At 39.3% G+C, this 23237-nt stretch overlaps 1 protein-coding gene and 1 long non-coding RNA gene across 6 annotated transcripts in view; one reads left to right on the top strand and one right to left on the bottom strand.

The window, feature by feature from the left end:
* igf2bp2a (insulin-like growth factor 2 mRNA binding protein 2a) overlaps nucleotides 1–23237 on the top strand; it is a 76471-nt gene that overhangs the window by 44947 nt on the left and 8287 nt on the right. For 4 of the 5 annotated variants that reach the window (XM_030124460.1, XM_030124462.1, XM_030124464.1 and 1 more), the window contains 10 exons: nucleotides 6142–6205; nucleotides 7351–7641; nucleotides 8730–8864; nucleotides 14904–15026; nucleotides 16779–16914; nucleotides 19774–19911; nucleotides 20438–20506; nucleotides 21113–21235; nucleotides 22410–22484; nucleotides 22626–22757. In XM_030124460.1, the coding sequence (XP_029980320.1) occupies nucleotides 6142–6205; nucleotides 7351–7641; nucleotides 8730–8864; nucleotides 14904–15026; nucleotides 16779–16914; nucleotides 19774–19911; nucleotides 20438–20506; nucleotides 21113–21235; nucleotides 22410–22484; nucleotides 22626–22757 (1286 nt within the window). The remainder of the gene's footprint in view (nucleotides 1–6141; nucleotides 6206–7350; nucleotides 7642–8729; nucleotides 8865–14903; nucleotides 15027–16778; nucleotides 16915–19773; nucleotides 19912–20437; nucleotides 20507–21112; nucleotides 21236–22409; nucleotides 22485–22625; nucleotides 22758–23237) is intronic. The other variant, XM_030124461.1, reaches the window with a different exon arrangement.
* On the bottom strand, nucleotides 92–23000 carry LOC115412143 (uncharacterized). The gene is made up of 5 exons (XR_003934298.1): nucleotides 22990–23000; nucleotides 21392–21401; nucleotides 13398–13400; nucleotides 7560–7565; nucleotides 92–198 (listed from the first exon to the last, which is right to left on the bottom strand). It is a non-coding gene; the product is annotated as an uncharacterized LOC115412143 (long non-coding RNA).

The following is a 23237-nucleotide window of genomic DNA, read 5'->3' as shown; positions in this document are numbered from 1 at the left end:
CCTCCCCGGAAATAAACAATACACATGGAAAAAAAAAAAAGTATTAAAAATACGATAACTGAAATAATAATCTAAAAAAACTTTTAAAAATAAGCCACTGACATGCACATGGATTTTCCGTTAGTGGGGAAATATCTAAACCAAGTTAATAAATTAAAAACTGTGTAAACACTATTGTCAGTAGCTGCACACACAGTACTTTCTTGCAGGCTTGAGGTTGACGTATGTCTTCTTCATGTCCTACAAATATCCTTCAATAAGTAGTTTATGTAGTTACTAGTGATGCGTGGGTCTGGTTTTTTTTCAACCTGCGGGTCCCACTTTTGTGGTGTTATTTGACCCGCCCCGCACTACTGCATCTATTCTTACAACCCGACCCAACCCGCACTTGCAACCAATTAATTATCTATGGCGGCCGGGCGTCACTGCTTGCTGCCCTCGTGACATCAATCCGCAAGTTATGCAAGTTATGTAATACTAACCATCAAATAATATAAAATATAATAGGCTATATATCGCTAAATATTTTAACATGCTATGGGGAATTTATACATGGTACTGTAGATATTTTTGTGTCTCTGCTCAATCAGTGACCTGCCCCGCAAATAAAGTGACATTTTTTGACCCGCTCCCATGGATAACCCACTGATCCACGCATCACTAGTAGTTACAGTTCATATTTCATACTAATACCTGCAAAGTGCTGGAGGAAATGCTGTGTGCCCTTGTTATAGAGACGTGAAATCCTTCTCTTCCAGTGATCCTGTTGGAATTGTGCCACCATTTACACCAGGGTTGTCAAATACATGCTCCACGGGCCAAAACCAACCTGCCAAAGGGTCCAGTTTGGCCTGTTGGAGGAATTTATCAAATGCAAAACTTACACTGAAGATATTAAATGTTGGGAGAAGAATTTAGCTATAGTTTGTTTATGTTGTGTTTATGTGTTGTGGTGGGTCACACAGACACTAGCATTGGAAAGATACAGTTGTAGAAGTCTGATGAAGTCTATTGAAAGCACTTATAAATAAAAGGGAGTTCAGAGACACTTGACTGTTTGAAAAGTGCAGTAAAACAGAACTTTGAGGACAGGATACATTAAAGTGTTTTTTTTAACCCTGTTGTGACTCTGACTTCACCAGCTGAGTGATTCTGAAAACAGCTACAAAGTTAGAAACAAGCTGCGAGGGAGATGATCCAAGGTCGAATATTAAGGTTTGGATGTGAGACAGGATTAGTTTAGGGATGTCCAAAGGATTAAGAATCACAGTACACTTATGCAGAACCAGGTGGGGGCTTTTAAAGGGTTAGTTTAAGTTTTGTTCTGATTTTACCACCTAAAAAAAGGCCAACTAAAAATCAATATCCATTAATGTGTATGGTATATTTATAGTACTTTTTCTTCTTAAACTTAAGTGCATTTAAACCTACCAGAGTTCAACAACAAATGGAGTGATTCTGTAGCCTGTGTTGTTGTGTCACCATGGTATGTGAATACATTATTTTGGATACAAACTGACAAACAAATTAAGTAATCGAGGCAGCAGTTTTACAAGGCAAAAGCCCCACTTTCCTGTGAGTCTGGTATTTCTGAATGGAGTTACATAACAGCTTCAGTTTAATCTGTTTTAGAATTAATAAGGTTTGGCAGAATGTGACTGAAGAACAGATGAAGTGAACACTGGATTAAAGTATAACTTAGGAAAAGTACAACAGGAAGTGAAGTTTTCACCTACAAAATGCAGATTTTTACATGCATGTTTTTATGTGTATTATAATCAGAATGGATGCATTTCATTACAATTCAGTTATATGATTCTGTTTAAAGCTCAATAAGCACTTTAGATTTAGTATCACTTCAACTTGTGGTGAAAACTGTTTACAATTGAATCAGATTTTGAGGCCAGCGAAGATTCACACCTCAAAAGGCAATCAAAGGTTTCTAGATTTATTAGCCCAACAAAGCAATCAATCAAATAATCCCTAGTGTTGAACTGAGACAAACATTACACACATGTATAAGTGATGCACAGGGAGCTACACACACATATAGAAATCACAAACACACACTAGCAGGTCACCTCTCTGTCTTAACTGTTAAAGACCCAAATAGCCTAATAGCTAAAAGCGTCTACTGATCTAAAATGTTTAATCACTTTTAAACCACTAAACATGTAAATAGTGCAAGTAAAATACAGTTTCTCAGCTTTTCGACAGATATGACCCATTTGAATGTTCAGTGGCTTTAGTGAATATAGAAACACTGTCATCTTATACAACATTGATTCCCCATGAAGTTTGACAAATGGCAGTGGTTGTAGGCGCTTGTATTAATGTTCAGATTATGGTGTATTTTGTTGAAGAAGTCAATTTTTCCCCTGTTGTGATATAATAACCTTTGAATCTATGCTTTTATGAGTTTTTATGAACATCAATATTATCAAGAAATTAATGCCATGTATACACGTAGCTGCTTATCTGGGAAAATGTGTATTTCCTCATGAGTTTTTGTTTTTTACCCACATGAAAACTCTGGTTTAGGTAACTGAAAATGATTATTTCTCAAAACTCCAGCCAAAGTGGAGATTTTGGAAAACTTTTCACGGTCATTTGTGTACAGGGAGAAACAGAGTTATAGGGTCCTGAATGTCACAGTATGCAACAAATATGCATCTACGTCATGTGTGAAACCTTTGTTTATCCTAACACTAACCCCATGATGACACTCTACAGGCATATTTATGCAGGTTTGTGTAGACGAATAAAACGACCTGGTGTGTATGACGTTATTGAAAATGGAGGTGGGGAAATATCCGTTTCTGTTTATCAGAAAATCCTTGCTTTTCAATTAAAAATGCAGAGGTTAAAACAGTGTTTTTCAACCTTGGGGTCAGGACCCCACGTGGGGTCACCTGGAATTCAAATGGGGTCGCCTGAAATTTCTAGTAACTGATAAAAAAAAAACCAAAAAACCAAAAAACAAAAAAAACTTACTGACAAAAAATATATGGTGAGTTGAGAGAGACAATCACAATACATAAAAAACATGACAAACTGAAGCTGAAACTGAAGCACTGTGGTACTGTTTATCTTCCAAATATTCGTTGTGGTTGGTTTGAGATGCTGCAGCTCTTTCATAATTCATAGTTTGAGTTATTGTTTGTTCAGTATTAATTTGCAGCCTTGTAAATCCAAGCTGGACTGACTGTACATATCCTGACCAAGGAAAATGAAATTCTCACTTTGTGCAGTAATATACACCTGGCTTTTCTGCCTCCGTCCATAATAATATGCATTATATAGCCTAAATGTCATCATAAATTAACGTTTATTTGCAACATAGTATAGCAAACCATTACATGATCAAAACCAAATTAATTTTAGCAAAAAAAAAAAAAAAAGTCTTCGTTTTGAATGTCTGGGGTCGGCAGAAATTTATGATGCTGAAATGGGGTCACGAGCCAAAAAAGGTTGGGAACCACTGGGTTCAAATAATAAATAGTGATAAATCACTCAGGAAAGATTAAATGTAGAGAAAAATTAATCATAAAAATAGTCCTGGGTCTTGATCCAGCCAGGACCACCATCCACTGTAGTCATGACAGGTGTTGAAAGCGATCCCAGCAGAGAAATGACTCCATTTAAATGCTACCGTAAAACAGGCTTTTTTATTTGTATTGCTCCAGCATATTGTTCCAACTCCAGCGTTTCCTCTTCATCTCCTTCATCCTTTAGTGCAGCTCTCCACAGTTACAGTGTGCAGTCAAAGCTCCCAGAGAGCCGCCTTGTTTATGCATCATCCTCCATTTAGTCGCTCTCGGTGTCTCCGTCCCACTTCCTGTCTGTCTGTCACTTTTGTCTGCCTGCGTCCCATCCATGCGCTCTGGTTACGGGCTGAGGTTTTGGAGTGTGATGTTCTTGTGTGGCATTGGTGAAGGCTGTCAGTGGCGGGACGGGGTGGGGCGGGGCAGAGCTGGCTGTGAGCGCCGGGGCCGGGCACCGAGCCAGACTCTGCCCACTCACCCTCTCTCAGCCAGCTGGGCACTCTCACTGGTTTTAACCCTTCGAAAACTGCTGTCCGCTAAGCACCAGCAAGTCAGGAAATCTGCATTTTCACTTGCAGAGAATTTGTCTGACGCCTATTGTTGAAAACACACACACAGTTTTCTTTGTTATTGGTAGAAGAACTGGCTTCGGTAGGCTCATGTTTCCTGGTGTTTTGTTTTTCTTTCTTTCTGCATTTTTTTTGTCCATATGGCCAACTTCCCGAATGTTGAAGGAAAGTTTATTAGCACATTTAATTAGCTGTCTTGGCATCTGCAGTACATGCATTTCAGTGGGCTTTGCCTTTGTGGATGCAGCATTGTTCTTGTAGGAGTTACATAAAAAGAGATCCATTAGTGACCAAGTAAACATGCCATTTGCTTTTCTGACAGAGACCTTGGTAAACAGAAGTAATCGATCTGCTGCCTGTACAGTCAGAGTTGGCTAAGACACACACATTCTCTATCTGAACAGAAGTAGATCTACTTGTATAACAAAGAGTGAATCAGCTTCTTTAGCCAAGGAGAGTGACATGCAAACGTATTCTATTGCAGGACATTTAATTTTATTACCAGATGTTTCTGTGCAAAGCTAACTGAAACTCATGATGATAATACTGTATTCGCATTTTTCACAGTACAGCTCTGTTTTTGTCTGTTTCATCTTTAGATTGAAATCAATGGGAATGGTTTAGATTGGTCTTGATGTTCGGAAAATTAAAGTAATAAACTCCCCTCAATTGCACGAAAACAAAAATTACAAGAGTCTTTGATAAGTTTAGATAGAAAGGACAGATATTTGTGTTAAAATGTTGGAAGTAAAGCAAAAAATAAAAGAGAAATACTTACTAAAACATGACTAAAGATACTGAAAATTGCTACTTAAGAACAGTAACAAAGCATTTGTCCTTCATTACTTCTTATGTCTGGTAGCTGTTGTATTCTGCTTGAGATTTATCCTTCAGAAAGTGGGCTTTAGTCCAGTCCAGACCACTTTTCGGAGGTCTTCTCTTGGTTTTCAAGGACTCTGAAAATTACCTCAAGACCGCAGCTGTACTTGTATAGTTTAATATTTATTGGACTTCTTATCAGTTTGGTGTAAAATGTTCTGGCTTAACACAGTCTGTCTCTTTCTGCCAGTTCACCTGTGAACAGAATCACCTCATGCCTCGTATCATGTAAATCCATGATGTTTGACAAACTTGGTGGCATATCTATTCTGGTCTTGGTCTTGACTTTGTTTAGATCCTACAACGTTTTGTCTGAGTCTCAATACACCCTTGTCGCAGTAGCAGTTATAAGATACAGAGTAAAAAAAGTCACTTAACTCAGGCCAAAAATGGTCAGATAAAACTAGGTAACAGGTTAAAAAAAATCTTATGTCGTATTGTTCTGTTTTGTCATTTATGTATGCTCCTTTAGACTAAAGCCTTTATTCTGCAGGTCATGTATACTTCACTTAGGGCTACAACTATTGAGTATTTCAGTATTGATTAATCTGCTGATTGGAATAATCAAAAGTCCTTATGCCAAGTCTCTGTGACAGATGTTCAGTTTAGTTTCACACACGACCAAGAAAAGCCACACATTACATACCAAACCAGTTCGCCGTGTAGGTTTTGAAGAGTTTGCACTTTAGCCGTGCATGTAGTGTATATTTGACATTAAAATCAAATTCGCCCTAGGGTTTGTCTTTTTAAGGCGTGTGCTGCCAGCAAGACTCCTTACCTTACGGAGCCACAAATAATCCAAAGGTTTTTCTGTTGTGCATTACATTTCAGTTTGTGCAGTGATTATTTGCTTTACTTAGGCTGTCATGTCAACGTTAAATCCCGTATTGTGGAAGTGGTGGAGAGCCTATTGTGCTTAGCAGCTTCTATCTGTAGAGGCAGCAGCAGGGCCTGGAGGGAAGCCAGTGTTGTGATAGCTATAATGGATTCACACAGACAAGTGGCTCTCTAGGTCACCACGGGAACCTGGACGCGTGTCCAACTCACCTACGGCACCAACAAAGATCTGCTGCATGCATGTGTCAAAGCGTCCATGTTTACTGTGCTTGATATTTTTTCCCCCCTTTCCTTTTTCTCTTTTTCTACAGTGAACACTGACACAGAAACAGCAGTGGTGAATGTTACGTACGGAACCAAGGAGGAAGCTAAAGTGTAAGCAGCACAAATACTGACTCTGATGCAGCCAAGTTGCAAGAGTAAGGCTTGTGAAATACTTGCTTTTTACTGACACTTATGCACAGACAAGCAGCTGCAACATTAGCAGCACTGTTCACATACCTGACTGTGTATACCTAAACTATATCCATTGTGACTGTAAGGATGGCTTAATATTTCACACAACTTCAGTGAAACTAAACTGGAGAAACCTCCTCATTAATGACAAGATCATGGCATTAAAAGCTGACCAGAATGGAGCACTCAACCTAAAGTACTGTATTCTGGAAACAGTATGCAGAGTGGATGCACATATCACACAACTAGTGTCACCTCTTAACTATTTGTGAGCTCAATTAGATCAAATGCCAGTGTTGCACAATGTGTGTTGAAGCTGTTGTTAATGTTATTAATATTTGTTTGGTCAGCTGATGTGGTTGTAAAATATGAAATTCATCACAGTGCAGTTGATTACAAATGATTCAGTAAATGACAAAGCAGTGTGTGAGTCACACTCAAAGTCAGTCACAGTTGTTTACTTGTTCTGTTTTTTAATGGTGGGAAAATATGCTTTGACAAAGAGGAGGCACAGAAGAGGTTTAATCAGCTGTGACCCTGTACACTCTGTCAGTGTCACTGTCTCTTGTCACACCTGTTTGCTGTGACAAAGTTCTGTGGTTTGCCAACTAAGAAGAGGAAAAAGCCAAGAAGTTGTATGCTGGTGTCAGGACTGGGGAAGACAAAAGAACTAAAATATCCATATTTGTGTTTCTGGCTTTTTAAGCCAATGTGCATTAATTATTTGATGCACACAACCAAAACTCAGAGGAAATACAGGATGTATGTATGCAGTTGTTGTCATGTGCACGCAATTGTCTTGTTAAAAGCAAGTATATCAGAAGCTTAAGAAGTCAATAAAAGAAATAAAAGAGTAACCGAAGAGTAACCAGAAGCTCTGTACAGTACTATATAACTAGTATTTATATCTGTGTAGTATTCCTCTCTTGCTCATATGGATGTACAGTACTTATACCATTTACCCTATATTTATTGCCTCATACCTCTTACTCATCCTTTCCATCCTCTTCCTCCACCTTCTCTACAAATCTCCACCTCTCTTCTTGTTCCTCTCCACCCTCCAGAGCCTTTGAGAAGTTGACAGAACACCAGTTCGACGACTACTCCTTTAAGGTTTCATATATTATGGACATGGATGCTGCTCCGCCCGTCCAGGCTCCTCGTGCGCGACGCGGGGGCCGATCATCTCGGGACCAGGGCGACTGTCAGCCTGGGCCCTCAGGAGGCTTCGGTGGTCCACGCCTCAGGGCAATCGAATTCCCCTTGCGCATACTTGTGCCTACACAGTTAGTGGGAGCCATCATCGGCAAGCAGGGCCAAACCATCAAGAACGTCACTAAACAGACACAGTCAAAGTAAGTTTAAGGACTCTGTGTGTTTGAAAACAGTAAAGATGATTGATCATTTTAAAACATTGTTGATTGTTGCTACAAAAAAAAAATCCCAAAACAGCGGGTCTCTGATCGTTATTAGCACTATTTGCATCAGCTTTTAATACCATCTTAGTTAAACCAGCCATTCAGAGACATTCAAAACTCTGTGTTATGACGGTTATATAAAACATACATTTAAATACTTGAATAGTGACATAAAGATGCAAGAGCTGAAATCAAGGAGGAAAGAGAACACCAGAATTTACATATACACATCTTTCCTCTGCAGTTCTCTCGTCTCAGCCCATATCAAAACATTAAACTTGTGGTTTTATGCTGTAATGAAAAAGTGAAGCCACTTTTCCAAACTGCCGTGAACATGACTAGAGCAGTGGATTCATGTCCAGGTCACATCTGACAGAATCTGATCAACGACGACTAATTACAACTGTCAATCCTGTTTTTAACCTTCCGACCTATCTGAAAACACCTCAATTTGCTCAAATTGAGGCAAAGTACAAAGTACATTTTCTGCAGCCCAAAAACACAGGAACGCTGTAGATGCACAAGTCTCCTGACCTTTCAATCCATTTGAATTGTAATATGGTGAAAGGTAATAATGGAGGTTTTTCACAGTGACACTAAAAAAAACCATCAAACCCTGCAGATTAAAAGGAGACCAAACAAGCACATTTTGGTTTTATGTTTTTCTTTTTCCAGTACAAGACACAGAATACAACATACTATGCTGCTGTACTACAATCCTCAGAACAATACGAACATTCTCTATTATCCAAGGCATGCCTCTTGCTTGAACGGCAAATGTAATTGGTGACCCAAATAAAGTCCTGTGGGTCATGACCCAGTCCTCAGCATTGTATGCCTTACAGTATCAAAATCCATCTAGTGTTTAAATTCCTCTCTTTTTTTTAATGCTCTTCTTTTCAGCTCCTCTTCTTTTCCTTCTTTTGTTGTGATGGTTTAATGTGTATAGCCCTTTATTTACAAAGCAAGTACATTTTTCTTTTCTGCCTATTTGCGTTAAGTCTTCCTTATTTCTTGTTTCTCAGGGTGGATATTCACCGGAAAGAAAATGCAGGTGCAGCGGAAAAACCCATCACCATCCACTCATCTCCCGAGGGCTGCTCCTCTGCCTGTCGCATGATCTTGGATATCATGCAGAAGGAGGCCAACGAGACCAACATGTATGTCAACACTGAAAGATACACAAACGTTCATAAACATGTACATAAACACACTCAAATGTGCTTATGCCGTTCATGTATACACTCCCATGTGGAGATTAGCCATAATGTCTGCAGGCTATAATCTTATCCTTTAACCTGCCTGCACACCTTTTAATCTCACTGTGCATTCTCTAGCCTGGACCACTAACACAGTAAACACAGTGCACACGACACACAACACACTCACACGTGATCGCAGCTTAGCATTTAAGAAACGAGGCCAACATGTCTAATAAGGCTTGACACTTTTAACAAGACACTGCACTTTTTAAACTCTTGAGCTCCTACTAGACCTGAGTACCAGAGATTTCCCTACAATTTATAATATACAATATCTGTAACATGTGAAAAGATTGTAAACTATGTACAGTGCTTCAGCAAGTTTTTTTGATAAACTCTTTTAAGTTGATGTGTGCTCGGGAGTTTTTGGCCAGTCTTGATGACATCCTCTAACGTTACTGATCAGCAGCAGTGGTTCTCGTCCTTTGTCACACATTACCACACCTGTAACGAATATAATAGTATATAATAAAGCATAAGAGGAAACTTTTTTTGGTTGCTATTGTGATCTATGAATATACAGTCAAATAACTATTGGCTAAAGTGAAAAAATAAGTCTTATTCTGTTAAAGAGAGCCTTTCTATATTTGGCTAAATTAGGCAAGTCAGTAACATATAGTAGTGGAAAAAGGTTTTTGGATGCCCTTAAAATTATGCGCAGTCTCAAATGTTATCATAAAATACTTGCGGAATTTGTTTCTTTGTGTTTCAAAAGGTGTGGTTCCATCAGACAGACACAAACAAATGCAAGTGTTTTTTTTGTTTAATGTTAACAACAAAAATAACAAAACTAAATTCATGATAGCTTCAATACATCATACCCTGGGTCTGTATCAAGTTCAGTGATTCCAAAAACTTTTTTCCACCACTGCATATGTATACGTCCCCTCTGAATTTACCTAAGCACTGGATAATTACGGCATTGATCCGAGTTCTTTAACTCTAACTGATGCAGTGAGTAGCTTGTGTTTCATCAGTTTGTAGAGATCATAAAGGTTGGATTGTGTTTCAATGATAAAAGGTCATGTGGTCTGATGAGTCCACATTGACCCTGTTTCAGAGTGATGGTTTCATCAGGGTGAGGAGAGACGCAGATGACGTGATTACCCATCATGCTTAGTGCCTACAGTACAGGCATGTGGAGGAAGTGTTATGATCTGGGTTTGCTTGAGTTGGTCAGGTCTAAGTGTCCTTAACATGTGGTCAGTTGACAAGACACAAACTGACAGAAGATGATAATGCCAGGATTCATCAGGCTAAAATTGTGAATGAGTAGTTCAAGGTGCACGAGATATTTTCACTCATGGTTCAGAGTCCAGATCCATTGTAAATCTATGGGATGTTCTGGAGTTGACTTTACGCAGCGATCTGACCCACACATCAGCAATAACAGATATTAGCAAAAAATGAATGCATCTCCAGATGGCAATACACGTTGTGACGCTTATTGTGTGCATAAGTATTACAAATGTGTGTCATGAGCTGAAGGCAGTCCAATGAAATATTGTATGTGTGAATTGTTTTTTGGCTTGGTGTTGTGGTGCTAACTCGCAGACTGAGAAGGACAAGGTTGATTCTCAAGTAGGTCGGCTGTAATTGGATTCTGGCTCTCATGGCTCAAACATACATCCATTTCTCAATTCACAGTGGTTTTTGACCTTTTTGAGGATCTGCAGTTTTCCCACATTTGGGTGTTGTCTCAGCATCTTCTGTGGACATGACCCTTGTGTTAAAGAGCAGAGTAAACTGCTTATTTTTGTACTTGCTGATTTCTGGTATCATTGAAATGTCTGTAGGTACAAGTACAGTAAGACTCGTGTTTGTCTAAACTTTAAAGGGACACTTAATTTTAGGGATGTAAGCTTATTTTCTGGATTCTTGCATTCAACAGAACATATTTTCTCCCATAAAAATAACTTAATTGTCTTCATGGCGTTGTCAACAAGTCTTATTATGACGTTTGGGTTTTAATGTGCCATACATTCATGGGTCAGTCATTGATCTGATGAGTATTTTAGGCAGTTTGAGAAGATGAATAAGAGTTTACCTACATGTAAAACAAGAGTATGTGGCAAAAATTTAACTATATTCAGCATTCAAGACCAGTTGTAAACACATCAAGGTCCAAAATTATCTAAACATTATCATATTGATGAATGTGATGTTATATAGTAGAGCTGTCAAACGATAAATTTTTAATCAGAATAACCACAGGGTTGCTGTGGATTAATTTCAATTAATCACAATTACATATCATTCATTTTTAATCTATATTAATCACGTTTCATTTTGCATGAACAGACTTAAGAAATAAGGGAACATATATATGCACTTAACATGTTTATTAAACACCTTCAACAGTTTCAACAAAACAACTTGAAACAACTGTTTTTTCTTGGGTTTTTTGTCCTCATATTTCCATCCAGAGGGCCAACGTGCTGTTTAGTGTCTTCTATCTTTATGAGTTGGTTCTGCTGCCTGTCACTACCGGATTAACTGCCCATTTGCACATGTGCGACGGTAACTCTACTTGGACAAACTGCCCCAAATGCGTTGCCAGAGACGATCAGAGTCATTCTGTGCTGCAGACAGGTTAATTGCATTAACCTTTTCAATCAGATTAATCATGATGATGGATTAATCCGCGTTAAAGCGTTAATTTTGACAGCCCTGTAATATAATAAACAAATCTGTCATTTCAGTGTCAATTCCTGCTGTACAGAGCCACACTGACTTTCACACCTCTGGCTAAATTACACCACCCTACTTCCCTTAGATGTGGGCGTCACACCCCACATCCTGTAATTTCACCAAGTAAGAGAAGCCCAACACCCAGTGAAACCAGAACAAATAAACGTAGTGAACTCGCAACACTGTCATCTTCCTTTACACGCCCCTCAACTCACCCCAAAACGGCACAGATTACAGCCCGCCCTGACCTGCCACCCCCTTCCCTTGCACACACCACAACCACCGCCACCAGCACAACGCTGACTCCACCCAAAAGCCCCACCATAACCCACCACAGCCTTCAGTTATACCGAGTCACGCCCCATAGATGTGCCACAGAACAGAAATATAGATTACAAAGACATCATACCCCCCCTCTTTTAATACCCTCTACACTTAGTCTCAGTTGTTTTTGGTTTTAATTGGATAATGACTTTTCTGTGACAAACTATGTAATACAGCCCCAGTTACGCAGAAAATGCAGTACAAATTCAGAGACTGTTGCTTTATTTAGTGGAATTGCGTGTAAAAGCAGTAATTGATTTTTGCGTCTGTGTTTGCAAACTTTATTCTTCATGTATTGAACTGCACTTTGTTAGCTCGGCTGATGGACTGTGCACGGAGTACAACATTTAAGGTTAAGACTGCTGCCTGGGGTGTTCAGGGTTTGAGACGTGTACTGAGATCTACAGTGTGCTGTTTGTGTCCATCTGGGAAGCTTTGTCTCACATTATTTTCCAGCTCGCCCTCCAGTGTTTTTGAAATAACTATTCAGATGTGAACCAATTGAACAGTCTTTTTGTCGCTGTATATCATTTTCAGTTTTCTGTTCACTATCTACCAACGCAGGCATGATTGGACTGTTCATTCTGCATCAGATTCTTCCTGATTAGATGGTTCTTGCAGCAGTTAAAATGATAACTCTCACCCAGCAAGGATCCATTTTTAAACCTGATTAAGTCAAGATTTAAATTTGGAGTGAACCTAATATTAAAATTAAGAAATAATTAATTTAAGCGTCTTTAAATGTATCTTGAGCTAAAACTTAAAACTCAGCATTTAAACTTATCTCTCTTTTTATATGTATTGAGCAAATTTAATCAAGTTCCTTAAAGAAACTGAAGGCACAGACTGTTTTTTTCACCTTGGTGTAAATAGTCGTACGGCAGATATAGTGCTGTTTATACCCAAACACATATGCGTAATCATGTTTCCTGTTAATACAATGTAAGACTAGTGTCTGAACAGCACTACAGGTGAATGGGTCTGTTGCTGCGGGTTACAGTCCAGCACATGGTATTTAGTTATCCTTTTCTTTTTATTTTCTAATTTCAGGCACAGTTTTTTATTGCTTGGTTAGACTCAGGGTCTAGGTTTGGGATGAAAAACAACCTTTCACAGTGTTATCCATGTGTTTGAAAAAGTGTCTGCCAACAGACTTTGTAGTGGGGTGTAAATATCAGACAACCCAGGTGCAAATAGCATCTGCTTTTTTTTTTTTTTTAAATCTGTTATTTGGCCATATGGCTCCATTAATTTGGCCAACAAGTGTCTCCCAAAGGAGCAGAAACTTGATCTCCTCTGTCAAGCTAGCTAACTGTAACTAACTCTTTAGCTTTTAGATAATAAACATTCTTGCATTTTGTGAAGGAGTACAGAGTTTCAGTGTCCAGTTTCCTGGTTATTTGGTACTTATTATACTCACTATTTGTATGTTACTTTATTAGCATGGGTAAATGAGCAGCTCTGTTGATGCTGATTAAACTGTTTTCAATAAACATAGGAATATTGTTGTGAATCATAGCTCTGTGTAATTACAATTATGTCCTTTTTATTTTTCAGTTCCTAAACTCTGAGTCGTACTAATGTTAGATTCAATAATTTTTTTGCTGTTCCAACCCTGTCATAGGCTACACTTACACTGCAGGCAAAAGTGATCCAAATCTGATCTTGACCCCCTCCATATCTGATGTAAAATCAGGTACAGATCTGATGTCTTGAACTGAAAACTCAAACTGAACAGTCGGATCAGAATTCCTGTCATTTTTTCGTTACACTACATCGAAACTGTGCATTGGAGGGAGTGACTCAGATACGGTGATGTTGTTTAAATGAGCGCAAATGTTAAACATGTAGAGAAATAAAATGTAACGAGCACACAGGCACATTAATGCAGCAGTAACAAGAATCCAATACCATCATTTAAAACACAGTCGTAGAACACTAATGAAGGACACTGCGGCATCACTATTCGATGATACACATTTTTATTTTTGTTTTGTTTGTAGTTAATTATTTTCAGTGTGTATTTGTACTTTCACTGAAGGAAACAATCAGAACGAATGAATGAATGCAGTCCAGTTGAGTGACCTGTTCACACTGGAGGCTGATGTGAACATTCAAACAAAAAAACAAAGATCATACTAGAGTAATGTATTGTGTGTTGTTATATATACAAGCTGCATTAAAATTGTCCAGACTAACACATGTCTTTGTGGGCTTCATGTTGGTCGTGATGAAAAGAAAAATGATGAGGATGATGCGCAACTAGGGCTACGTTCAGACCGCAGGCAAATGTGGCCCAAATCCAATTTTTTTTTTGCCCACATCTGACCTGTATCTGATCTGTAAAAGACACTTTGAACAGCTCCAATCCGACCCAGGCCACTTTCATATGTGGTCATAAATCCGGTACGTGTCTGATATTTTTGCAATGCGACTTCAGTCTGAATGGCCAGGTCGCATTTATCCGACCTTTACGTCATTGAAATGCAATAAATGTCATAATTCTGCATCCCAGGAGGAGGAGCAGCAGGAAAAACATAAACGTAGTGTGTGCCTGCATGGTCACGTAATACGTCAGGACCTCTTTTGTGCATGTGGGTCACTTCAGGGTCGCATTCGATTCATACTAAAAACTGATAGAAGTCGTATTTATTGTGTAATATGAAAGAGCACCCAAAAAAAAAATCAGATTTCACCCAAAAATCCAAATTGTGCATTAAGACCTGCTGTCTGAACGTAGCCTAAACGAAAGGCTCTCGTCTTAACATCGCTGCCTGTGCTTACAGCAGCACTTCCAGCTGGGCAGTTGTCCACATTCCTGTTCACCCCCATCACACCATAACATTCCCCACAGCACATCAGTGACACTCAGCTGAATTTCTCCTGCTCATCTCACCCAAACCTGTGTGTGTGTCTACGCAGGACCGAACACCCCGCTTTGAAAATTCTCGCCCACAACAGCCTGGTGGGTCGGCTGATCGGGAAGGAGGGCCGCAACCTGAAGAAGATCGAGGAGGAGACAGGGACCAAGATTAACATCTCCTCGTAAGTTGTCTCTCCCGAGGCGCCCTCGTTCGTCTTTCACACACGCCCACAGAGCTCTGCAGCTTCGCTACTAGACGTACTAGCACTTTGAGGAAAACAGAAACACTCTGGTGTATTTCAACACTCTGAAGTGAAAGCCTGTATGACTGAGAATGGTGAAATAGGAGTGATAATTTATACTCTTAACTGATTTCTAAGGCTTATGATGTGCTGATTATTATCATTTTAACCACTATACGCTAAATAGGAGTTGATTTTTCAGTTCGTTTTGCCCCTTGTTACACCTTTTTTCCCCTCAGTGCTCATTAACCTCTCAGCATGTGGTTGTTTCACTTAAGTGAGACGTTAGAGAACAAATTTGAGGAGTTTATTACAGCCCCATCACTCCAGAACATGATATTAGAGAGGTAGTGATTACAACGCATTTAACGGACCGTGCTCGCCAACCCCAGTTCATTTAGACCTAATGAATTGCTCTGTCTCTGTGTGTGAACTCTGGGAACGTAATGAGGCTCGAGTAAGAAGACAGCAAGGAAGAGAAAGAAGAAGCAAAAGGGAGAGGGTCCTTTGAGAAGAGGCGAGCAGTACACTCAGTATTGATGTTCGGTTTTTATCTCTTGGAGTGTTCTCCACACGCTCTCCAATACTGGAGAAACAGATGAGTTCAGCCTCAAAAGCCTCAGAGGTTAACGTTTGTGTAACTTCCAGGCTAACTGGTCTGTTCAGCGGCCACTTATTTGATTCATGTATTATAAGATTATAAGGCTGTTCAGAGTGAGCTTCACCTGCTGGACCGGTTAAAGTTAAGTATAAAGTAACCTTCCAAGATTTTGCTTTAGTTCTCTTGACAGTTTTTTAATGAAAGTTTTTGTTCAGGTTTTTGTTCCAACCTGAAAACTTTAGTTTGTATTTTGCTGGGGTTAACTGTGGTTAAATTCAGACATTTGGAGGTTTTGCAAAATCAAAATACACGTTGAAATGTATTGCTGCAGTTTTAGCTGTCAACCGATATACATGCTGGAAATAAAAATAAAAATCTTGGTGTCAACATTGAGAATAACACAAACTCCAACACAAAACTTTGTTCAGATGTCTTCAAATAAACAGCGCTCTCAGTGGCATTCCTTGTAAAGTTAAGCAAAATTTTTGATAAATAAATCAACAAAATGGTTCTTCAATATTTTATGAATTTATTATAAATAAACAAAACTAGTGACACTTTGTAAAAGTTAATCTGTAATGAATTAGCCCTCCAATTCAGCAGCAGACTGTAGTTTGAAAAGTAGAGCTGCACAGTGGACCGCAGACTGACAAAGGCAAAGTCACACATTTTTAGATTAGTTTGTCACATATCAGATTTTAAAAACATGCCAATACTCATAAAAATACTGAATATCTGTTTTGATGATCAGCCCGATTTCTACTCTTCATTGCTTTATATGAAAAAGAAAATCGTCTTGAAAATTTGATGATAAACGAGCATCGAAACATCCACCTAATGTGTGTATATGCTGAGGTATGTACTTGTTTTAAGGTTCACTCCACCTGTTTTCTACATGATGTTTAGTATAGTCACTACCTCCTAGTCAGTCTGTGAAAGCACTTGAATAATGTCCTCTGTCTCTGGAGGGGCCTGTTCATTTTGAATTGTTTTCTTGCCTGTGTTGTCTTTTCCCTTCAGCTTTTAAATGAGCAGCACTAAATTGCCGTTATTAATGGAGCACTTGTATTTTTTCCCGATCCCTCATTCAGGGTACATGAATTAACCTTTTACAACCTTGAGAGGATCATCACGGTGATTGGCACCTTGGAGGAGTGTTCTAAAGCCGAGGGGGAGATCATGAAGAAACTAAGGGAAGCCTACGAGAATGACATTGCTGCTAGACACGTAAGCCGAACACAAGCTTAAAGGTTACCATCTGCAGTGTGTGTGTGTTGGGAGTTTATGATCTCAGGCTTACTCACAAAGACTGACAGGTGAACAACAGCAAGGACTGATGATGTACAGCAAGGAAATATCGCCTTCCCATTCATACATGTTACCACCAGCATTAGTAATACCCGATGCTGTCCTTGTGGTAAATGGATAACAGTAAACGATCGCTGAATAGCTCATCAGTGACTCGAGTGTTTGAGCGCAGCATGTGTGTGTGTCTACGGAGCCTCTGACTCACCCTCACTTCCCTGCTGTGTGTCTGTGTTCCTGCTGTAACACACTGCGTTTCCCAGCATCCATCTGATATCTGTAGGCTGCTCCTCTTTCACAGTGCCCTGATGACATCACCAGCTCTGCAGCCAGAGAGGTCAACCATGGAGGAAGTGAGATAGTGAGGATATCGTACACTGCACGCGCTCTACAGCACTGCAGTCATACACAGATGAATGCTCATAAAGCGGGATCAGATTTACAGTAGCAATGATGCTTTCAGTAGCCTTGGATGTGCTACTTACCTCTCCTGTGCATGAAGCTTTTGCTTTCTTTTTCAGAGCCCAAGTTAACAGGTCAGAACAGTCACACAGCATGTTTGAGAAGCGTCGTTGCTGTGATGCATCATCTAGAGTTTCAGCGTGGCGCGTTTTTTTTTTTTTCATGCGTGAGGAAGCAAAAATAGATGGTGAAAAGATCTGTTGATTAGAGATGCACAATTAATCAAATTGCAATGTCAGCCTGCTCAATTATATAATCGCAAAAGGCTGCAGATTAATTAAACAAAAAATGTGCACGTCTGAATGTGACAACCTCTGTTTGTGTGCAAACTGTTAATTATCTACTCATGAGATTCCTGGGTCCGATCCCAGTGGCGGCTGGTGGGGCCTTTCTGTGTGGAGTTTGCATGTTCTGCCCGTGTCTGCGTGGGTTCTCTCTGGGTACTGCGTCTTCCTCCCACTGTCCAAAGACATTCACCTTAATAGGTTAATTGGTCAAAATAAAATGCCTGTAGATGTGGGCCTTTGCCCATTGGTAGGCGGGATAGGCTCTGGCTTCCCCACAAGCCTCTCAAGGACTAAACTGTTAAGAAAAAGAATGAATGAATCGACTCATGTAGTGAAGAAGTGTCTTAAGTGTACAAGAGCCAATGAGCTAAAAACATTAGCATGATCTGTGTTATGTAATGATATTTTACATTTTTGCTCACACTGACCTTTATTGCAGAGCAAATTGCAATATCATGAATATTTTCACCAAATTGTGTAGCACTACTGTTGATAGTGAGACAATTTGATGTCAACACTTTAGATAAATTACACCTTCCACATGGTTTCCCATGGCTTGAGTAATGTGACAGCTTTTTGTTTTGTTGTTATTTGATGAAGAGCAATGCATTTCTGCAGAATTTTTATACCAATATTATTACAATATTTAGAGAATAGCTCAAAGAAATGCAAAACAAATCTGCTCATTGATGAAATCAACACAAAATGTTATGAATAATAGACAGTCCTCAAATTTTAAAAGCTTATTTGTAGTCTTTTCGGGCTAATACGGTAAACCCAGAAGCACAGAAATCTCACTCAGGAGAGCTTTTATGTTTCTTCAAGTGCTGCGCTCACGTCTTATAATAATGATAGAGGAAACCCTGCTTTTCAGTAGAGTCTCAGGCTTTATGTTAAATGTGTCAAAGACATGAAAACTAAATTTAATTGTTACACATTAAAAGATAAAGTAGAGATGGAATGTGTACTACATATTATGTAGTCATAGGAGTAATAGCTCTTTAAATAATTGAGCAGATGCTTTGGAATTTACTTCTTTTTTATGATGAAATGAAATCAGTCATTAAACATTCAATCACTCACAGCCTTTATCAGGAGGAAACTGAGTATACAAAGTAGGACTGGCATTAGCAGCACACTCTGTGAACACACATACAGGAGAGTTCAGTGATGCAGTCGTTGCAGAGGTGAGGTAGGCGGTGTGTGTGACCCAGAACTAATGAGCAGCTGCAGCCTTTTCTTTTTCTCACAAACTCCCACTTTTCCTCCTCATTTGCATATTGAAATATAGCTTCATAATGATGAACCAGGAGAAGCTCGCAGCTCAGCAGCGCTGGTTGTGTGATCCGTCCGGGCACCTGCCAGCCCGAGCATCTAAACCAAGCGGTTAGGGCCATCTAGCGAAACAGTAATGATATTACACAAAGCCTTTCTGAACAAGGACTTGAGAGGAGACCACATGTCTTTTTATACAGCTATCAAACCAAAATATCTGACTTAAAGGAAATATTTCAGCTTGACATATACATATACACATACACATACATATACATATACATGGAGACCAGGGCAGTAAAGGAGCAGTACACTTAACATGTAGTACATATTCAACTGTTTTGGCTCAAATTTGAAAAAGAGTTTGAGTTTGAAAGTGTAATGTTGTCCTTGGGAAAAACTCATATCACACAGTATACAGAGAGGACTTACAGTTGCACTAAGACATTTGTCTTGATTTTATTGAACTCTAGACCTGAGCCACATTAAATATACAAGATTGCAATTACATAGCTTGCTACTAAGTACCATTTATCAGGGGAATTTACAAGTATTTTAGATAAAATATACACTTACTTTAACTAGGAGGCATTGCTTATGTTTAGGTGCTTCATGTCATCTTGCACCAAGAGACAAAATCCAGGTTAAAATCTTTTTTTTTTTTTCCTGAAGATTGGTGGGGAAAAAATTAAAAACTGTTAAAGACAGAAATATAAATCAATGTCTATGTGTCTCTGCTTCTCTTCTTTCTCAACAGCAACAGGCCAACCTTATCCCAGGCTTGAACCTGAACGCTCTTGGCATCTTCTCCTCGGGTCTGCCGGTGCTGCCCCCTGCTGCCGGACCACGTGGTGCAGTGCCCCCTGTGGCACCAACAGGATACAACCCATTCTTAGTGAGCACACTCCTCTTGAATTTATCACCGCACACATCCATAAAAAAGGAGGCAGACGAGTATGTCAGGCCTCACACAAAAATGCTTCTTTTGGATGATTTTCCCACTGTTGGTTTGTCCTGCCCCGCGCAGCAATGCACAGCTCCCGCAAGGGTTAGTTTTGACTTGATAAAGCAATTTGTTTCCAATACATGGTAAACCAGGTGCCCCTGAAGTGCATTTAGAAAAAACAGTACTGCGTTGACTCAGGTCTTCCTGCACGATGTTGTACATAGTTTGAAACGGCCAGAATTCCCCCTGTTCTCCAGAGATGAGTCAGTTTGTGGAACAAAGTCTCCACTCATTGCTTGATGAAGTGGTGGTGTGAGACAGTGGGCGAGAATGCATTTGCGTGCTTCATAATCAAGAAAGTCAGTGTGATTCATTCTTGAGTTTTTGGCCTGAATTCCCCTAATAAGAGCTTGAGTTGTTGTGTGTGCGCATGTGTATATCCATCTGAACGGTCTGCTTGTCACTTCACTTTCAGAGTCACTCTTCACATCTCAGTGGCCTGTACGGGGTTCCTCCAGCAAGTGCCATCCCTCACCAGCACTCAGTATGTTTCCTGAAATATATCAAGTAGAGGCCAGTTTAAAGCTGCTGCACGCACAAAGATTAGATAGAGCTCTGAGATGTAGGATGTGACAGTGTAATTGTGTAGGATGTACTGAGAGAGAGAGAGAGAGAGAGAGAGATAAAGGATACAGGGAAACTAGAGAGGGAGGCATGAATAACAAAACATGACAACCTCTCAGTCAACCTCTATGCTGGACTGAGCCTGAAATTCCTGCGTACCATCGCCCAGTCACCAGAACACCACAAATATTTCTGGAAGGGGACTTTTTCAGCCCAGAGTCCTCCTGCAGCTCGTGAAAATTACCTTAATAAGCGTAGTGAACATGAATGTTACCATGCTAAGAAAAACAACAACAACACAGGGCAAACATCAGCCCTAATAGGAAGTTATCCCCTTCGAGCTCAGCTGGATGTTTACCCAGTTTTAGCTTTCCTTGCATGTGGTGTCATCATTTTTGGCTGCGCTTCAAGTTTAATCAAATTTTGTGTAACTATTTAAAAATGGGTCTTTAACTGCTCTGATCTGAGTCTGTGCAAATGTAATAAAATATTTTGTCTCTGTGTTTTTTTTTTATATTTTTAACAGCAACAGGCTCCAGAACAGGAGGTTGTCTACCTCTTTATTCCAACTCAGGCAGTTGGGGCTCTGATCGGCAAGAAGGGCCAACACATCAAACAACTCGCCCACTTCGCTGGAGCCTCCATCAAGGTAGGTTGGACAGTCTCAGTTACCTCAACCACCTTGACACCCACCTACAGATAAAAGTTATCTTCTATTTTATCAGTTGAGTCACTGATCCTATTGTTCAGCTTCTTGGCTTTTCGCTTTCTTGTTTGGACATTCAGAAGCTCTGTGAACAAACACTAATAAATGGCTGCAGCTCAGGAAAATTAGATTTATTTTGCAGTCCAAAATATCTAAATATAGAGGCTCATTCTGTGTTTGCATCTGATTTTTTACTGTGATTCTTTAAAGAAACATTGGTAAATTCATCCATTCTTAGACAAAGCTTGTATTAAATTAATATTTTTTAGAATATGACCAAAATACAGTGGGACACCCTTAAAAATTCTTCAGGATTTGAGGGTTAAGCTGCAACTGGGTTGTGGTGGTGAACCAAAACCAAGACTAAAACCCTAAGAAATGAAAAAAATTATGTTAGCTGAAACAAAACAAAAATCCAAAATAAATAAAACTACAATGAGCATAACAAAATATGAAATAAAATTGCAGGTAATCAGCTTCGTTTTTATTTTTCAAGTATTACACTGCTGTGGTTCATGGAATAAAAGAAAGAACATCTTTCCACAACATAATAAATGTAATGTAATTCTTTCATCCTGCCTCATTCAGCATCTTTAAATATAGGCTTTACTCATAATACCTGAAAAACCTGAAAGTATAAACTAAGAATAGTGAGTTCTTCAAAATAAAAATAAAGGTAAAACTACTTATGCACTTGTGAAACACTGAAAGTAAACTGAAACACTGAAAAAAAACCCTTAACTATAATGGACTGTAATAACTCTGGGCTGGTGTTGTTTTCTTTTATTATTGACTAAAAGTGCAGTTAAATCCTTCATATGAAGTAACTAAAGAAGCAGTTAATGCTCGATGAGTCAGCAGCAGTTCATGGACCACAGCTGAGGATGTTAGGATTTTGTGGTCAAAAAAGCAACAAAAAAAAGTGATGACTAGTGAACTGAGCATTTCAGAAATGCCCCTAAGCACGTCTGAGGAGGTGGGACTGTGGGTCAGTGAATTCTCATAACGTAATCTAACATGATGTGATGGTTACAGGATGACCACACACTCAGATCTCCAGTTTTGGACAAATTTTCTCCGTCTTTGTGTCTATAACAACTCTCTATGTTTATGTCAGATTGCACCAGCTGAGAGCCCAGATGTTCCTGAGAGGATGGTAATCATTACAGGACCCCCAGAGGCTCAATTTAAGGTAAAATACCATGAATATCTGTAGCATTGCTGAAAAATTGTTTTAAACAGAAACTACTTTGAAGATATGACTGCAGTGGATCACCATGTGTCCCCGTTTTCCCCAGTCTCTTCTTGCCTCATACCCTCCTCTGTATTCCAGGCCCAAGGTCGGATATTTGGGAAGCTGAAAGAGGAGAACTTCTTCTCGGCGAAGGAGGAGGTCAAACTGGAGACGCACATCAAGGTTCCCTCAACTGCAGCCGGTAGAGTCATTGGAAAAGGAGGCAAGACGGTGAGTCGCTGTTTAAGGAATAATATTCACTGAAGTACATGTGAAATGGACATATTTTTCAGCATATATTGTACATACTTTGGCTACTTTGGTTTTAATAAACAGGAAATAATTAATAGATGACAAAGTACTTAAAAGACAACATTTGTTGTAAATATGACATGAAAATCCATCCACGTTTTTTGTCTGCAAACACACGTGAAAGTTTGCTTTACAAATTTAAAAAAGAAACAATCTGTATTTAAATTGATGGCAACAAACCCCAATTTTTGCAATAATAAGCAACATATAATTAACAAGTGGTGCCAGGCACAACAAACCCCACCCCTCGCACATATTGTAGTTTATTTTGGCATCAATCCAGCTGATGTCATCATGTCTATGCATGTGGTGATGTCAGAATATTAACTGCCTCTATATATGTGCCAAGTTTGAAGTAAATTGAAACAAAATTAATGTTTTTATAGATCTTTATAAGTA

This window comes from Sphaeramia orbicularis, chromosome 21 (assembly GCF_902148855.1).
Source record: "Sphaeramia orbicularis chromosome 21, fSphaOr1.1, whole genome shotgun sequence".
NCBI classification, from domain to species: domain Eukaryota; kingdom Metazoa; phylum Chordata; class Actinopteri; order Kurtiformes; family Apogonidae; genus Sphaeramia; species Sphaeramia orbicularis.
Note: the sequence above shows the minus strand (reverse complement) of the source record. Positions and strands in the feature narration are given on the sequence as shown.